The sequence below is a fragment of the Camelina sativa genome, chromosome 10 (assembly GCF_000633955.1).
Source record: "Camelina sativa cultivar DH55 chromosome 10, Cs, whole genome shotgun sequence".
NCBI lineage: Eukaryota > Viridiplantae > Streptophyta > Magnoliopsida > Brassicales > Brassicaceae > Camelina > Camelina sativa.
The window spans coordinates 97,936-101,713 of NC_025694.1; the positions used below are offsets into that span (position 1 = coordinate 97,936).

General features: G+C 39.8%; 2 protein-coding genes across 5 annotated transcripts in view; one reads left to right on the plus strand and one right to left on the minus strand.

Moving 5' to 3' along the window:
* The window catches only part of LOC104716116 (Niemann-Pick C1 protein-like), a 10,911-nt gene extending 8,122 nt beyond the window's left edge, over positions 1 to 2,789 (minus strand). For 2 of the 4 annotated variants that reach the window (XM_010433465.2, XM_010433466.2), the window contains exons 1-10: positions 2,643 to 2,789; positions 2,284 to 2,363; positions 2,076 to 2,172; positions 1,870 to 1,977; positions 1,487 to 1,603; positions 1,227 to 1,377; positions 890 to 1,137; positions 630 to 797; positions 467 to 522; positions 301 to 348 (exon numbers count right to left, since the gene is read on the minus strand). In XM_010433465.2, coding sequence (XP_010431767.1) covers positions 301 to 348; positions 467 to 522; positions 630 to 797; positions 890 to 1,137; positions 1,227 to 1,377; positions 1,487 to 1,603; positions 1,870 to 1,977; positions 2,076 to 2,172; positions 2,284 to 2,363; positions 2,643 to 2,678 — 1,109 coding nt within the window. In that variant the 5' untranslated portion in view covers positions 2,679 to 2,789. Of the gene's footprint in view, positions 1 to 30; positions 115 to 230; positions 349 to 466; positions 523 to 629; positions 798 to 889; positions 1,138 to 1,226; positions 1,378 to 1,486; positions 1,604 to 1,869; positions 1,978 to 2,075; positions 2,173 to 2,283; positions 2,364 to 2,462; positions 2,557 to 2,642 lie in introns of those variants that run through there. The other 2 variants (XM_019231059.1, XM_019231060.1) reach the window with 2 other exon arrangements.
* The window catches only part of LOC104716115 (protein LAZ1-like), a 3,341-nt gene continuing 2,535 nt past the window's right edge, over positions 2,973 to 3,778 (plus strand). Inside the window, exons 1-3 of the mRNA XM_010433464.2 lie at positions 2,973 to 3,438; positions 3,535 to 3,591; positions 3,706 to 3,778. The exon at positions 3,706 to 3,778 is cut by the window's right edge and continues 21 nt beyond it. Of these exons, the coding sequence (XP_010431766.1) occupies positions 3,262 to 3,438; positions 3,535 to 3,591; positions 3,706 to 3,778 (307 nt within the window). The 5' untranslated portion in view covers positions 2,973 to 3,261. The remainder of the gene's footprint in view (positions 3,439 to 3,534; positions 3,592 to 3,705) is intronic.

A 3,778-nucleotide genomic window follows, 5' to 3' on the forward strand; every position in this document is an offset into this window, starting at 1 on the left:
ATAGACAGATGAAGCAAAATATAGAACTACCTGCTCGATTCTGTAGAATGGTGAAAGGTGGCTATCAAAAAACTTTTTCTCTTCTGCTGCTTTGCTTCCAGGACCTACCCACAACTACAAAATGTAGAAATCCACATGAACAATCATGCCAGTATTTGTAGTGGCTTCGCTTATGAATCCATGTCATAAAAAGTTCGTGTAACTATGATCCTAGCAGAGCTAATACATACCTTTTCTGGTCGTGTTTCCACCTTAAAATTAAAGAGACCTGAACTGAGAGCAAGAACAATAGCCACCGACATGAAAAGAACAAGAGATGGATTTCTAGCAATCCATAACCCATATGTTCTGAGGCAAAGAATTGGAAACAATTACAATATAATTTTAACAGTTTTATGTTTTTCTAATTGTATGAGATACCTTGTGGGTAATATATAGACGACGAAACAAAATCGTGGAGATTTACCTGTAAAATTTTTCCATGTATCTCTGAACAGGCGAGAGTTGAGCATGTCGTTGCACCTAAGAGAAGGATAGTTCAGCATATATGTGACTATCTAAATGTAGTATTATATGCTACATATATAAACACAAAAGAACTCCAATTTCTAGCCAATACTTTGATATACCTTCTTCGGTTCACTAGTAATTCCATCTTCTTCTAAAGGATGCAATAGTGGCTCGGCGCTATCACCAGGGTTTGTTATATCTCTTCTTCGATTTAACACACCCCATCCGAAGAAGCAAGACACCAGCACAATATATACAAGTGCCATTGATAACTCAATGCATCTAACCTGAAATGAAATGTAAATCAACACTATCAAATCCAAGATCATACCAACCTAATAATGTTCTCAAGCAAAAGTGTATAAATCATAACCCATACCTTAAGAGGACCGATTCTGATTGAGCAAGAGTTTTCCTCATGGGGCGGAAGGGGTTCGGGACTTGAGCACGCTGGTGAGGAAGGGCAATCACCACAAGAGCATCCAAGGGATGTGTCACCACATGAATAAACAGATAAGTTCATCGGCACCATCACAGATGACTCAGGAGTAGTCGATTTGAAGTTCATTGCATACGGTGAACCAGGGACGCCAGGTGGTGCTTTCTGACCAATAAACGTAAACCACTCTGAAAAAGCAGAAGTAAAGATGAAATCTGGAACTTTTGAAACAAGGATAAAAGTCGTATAGAAGGCCTTGAAACAGACTGCAGAGCACCTCTGAAGTTTTGAGCACCACCACCAACAAAGTTTATGGCACGTGTGTTCATAGTGCCAAATTTCACCTCTTTACAGGACTCGTAAAGACCTTCTCCAAACGTATCAGTTATGTGATAGTCTATACCATCCACTGTCAACTTCCCACTCACCTAGAAAAAATCCCAAAAGTAGGAAGAATGCTAGTGTTGTTAACCATATTAACGGGTTTCAACTAAGCGTCAAAAGTTGAACTTGTGACATGAAGAAATGGAAGCTAACCTCAGCAATAGAAGTGACGTTGATAAAAAGAGACTGATTTGGAGAGCAGGAGAGCTCGCAGAACAAGTTTAAGAAGTTCCTTAAGCATGCAGGACAACCCACAAGAAAAGGAACAGCCTAAAATAGATGGCATCAACAAAAACAATGAAGAGATATGAGTATAGCAAAAAAAAAAAATAACAGAAAAAGAAAAGTAGATTAGAGTAAGATTGTCTTGTTGCAGTAATCATAGAGATTATTAAGAAAGCATGAAGAGAAAACAAAAGTTTGGCTCTTGAAATATCAAAGAAATATTTAAAAAAAAAAAAAAACTACTTATTGCATAGTCTCATCTGGCATTTGTTCACTTTCGCAGAGAAATCAGAGGCAAAGAAAAGTAAAACCTGTTGAACTTGAGACCTCAAAGTGTCAAATTGAGTCTCTGTACAACAGACATTGCCACTAATGGTCGGGCAAAGGCTTTGTATTTTGGCAGAAAAGAGTTCATCGGGCTGCAGAAACGAATGGTCAAGTTCAGTCAAAGATGCACAAGGGAAAGAAAGAAGTTGAAGGAAAACCTAATGTGAGGAAGAAGAAGAAAAAGCAACACCTTAACGGATGGGGAAGCATAAGGACAGTTAAGGACTTTTCCATCGCTGCGTTCTCCACAGATGTCATACATAGCGCAATACTCTTGTGAATGTCGTCTATTGTACCGAGAGAGAAGCAGCGCACGAATACCACCAAAATTATTAGTGGACAATAATAAGAGATTGGAGATCAAGGGACACGTCTATCTGTCTATCACTATAAATTACCTAGGTTCAACAGAAAGGGTGTTGAGAGAGGAGGAGCTGATGAGGTCTGCGCTGAGTAGAAGAGAGGAAGTAGTAATCAGCTGCAACATGACAATCATTCGCATATCAGCATGCACCGAGGGAAGTAACAATAAGAAAATTAAAAAGTGAACAAGTGCTAATCAAGCAGCCTAACTAACAATAATAAGAAACAAAGTAGATGCAGTTGGCGCGGTTTACTCTCTCGCATACATGATACAAACCCTAGAAAGCAGATGAATAGAGGAAAATTTCCCAAGAGACTAACTACTCTAAAGTCTAAACTATACTAAAGTAGGCAAGGAGGAGACGAAGAAGACAGAAGAAAATTAAGCGTTTGCCTGTAAAAGGAGGGGAAGCTTGAGAGGGATCGCCATGTTTGTCTACAAAATTGAGAGAGGACGAGCAGTAGAGAGGGGTTTATTCTTTTGGCGTAGTTGCAGAGACAGAGAGAGAGAGAGAGAGAGGGTTGTTGTTGTTGACCAATCCAACAAATATCCATCACGACGACGACGATGAATCAGTTGCCGTTTTAAGGCGTGGAGAACGCAATGTATGCCGTTTTTTTTTGTTTTTTTCAATTTTAGAATCGAACAACAAGTAAAGCAGATTAGATGAAAAAAGGAAGGAAGGAGTCTTTTGCTTTTGCTTTTGCTTCTCCTCCTCCTCCTCCTCCTCCTCCTTGGCTCCTTCTTCCCTTTGGGGTCTTCTTCTCTTTCTCTCGGTCTGTCTCCGATCATCATCCTTCAAAATCGCGCGGATCCAGTTTAATCACTCTCGTTCGTTGGCGTTGCTAGGGTTTTACCCATAGAAATTTATGCTGAATGAATTTTTTTTTTGATTAGAAAGAATAATTGGTCAGCTCGATAATTGTTTGCTGTGGGGATGGATGGGGGGAGTTAGCTTGTTGTATTGGTGATTCCATCAAATATAGAATTCGTCATCGGGGGATCAATAATAATGGAGGAGATGATAGTATTATTAAAAGAGTATTATGATGAACATCTGGTCCTCGTCCTGTCATCTTACTCGGCTCCTGCGTGGGCAAGCTTTATGGCCGGTGCCTTTTTGCTTCTCACTCTCTCCCTTTCCCTTTTTTTAGTCTTCGATCACCTTTCTACTTACAAGAACCCTGAGGTTTGTCTTGTCCCCTCTTCTTCTTCTTCTTTAGGCTTTTTTTTTTTTTCCCTCTTCCTTTTGTCTAATCAAATCATCCCCATTTCTCTCTCTCAGGAGCAAAAGTTTTTGATTGGAGTCATCCTCATGGTCCCTTGCTATTCTATAGAATCGGTTAGTAATTCTGTTTTCCCAAGTGCAGAGGCCTCCTGTATCATTCATTCATGTTCACCGTTGCTTGTCTCATCACGGGATTCTTCTGATCCTAATTCTGTTTGTTTCTAACAGTTTGCTTCACTTGTCAAACCATCCATCAGTGTTGATTGCGGGATTCTTCGAGACTGCTATGAATCCTTTGCCA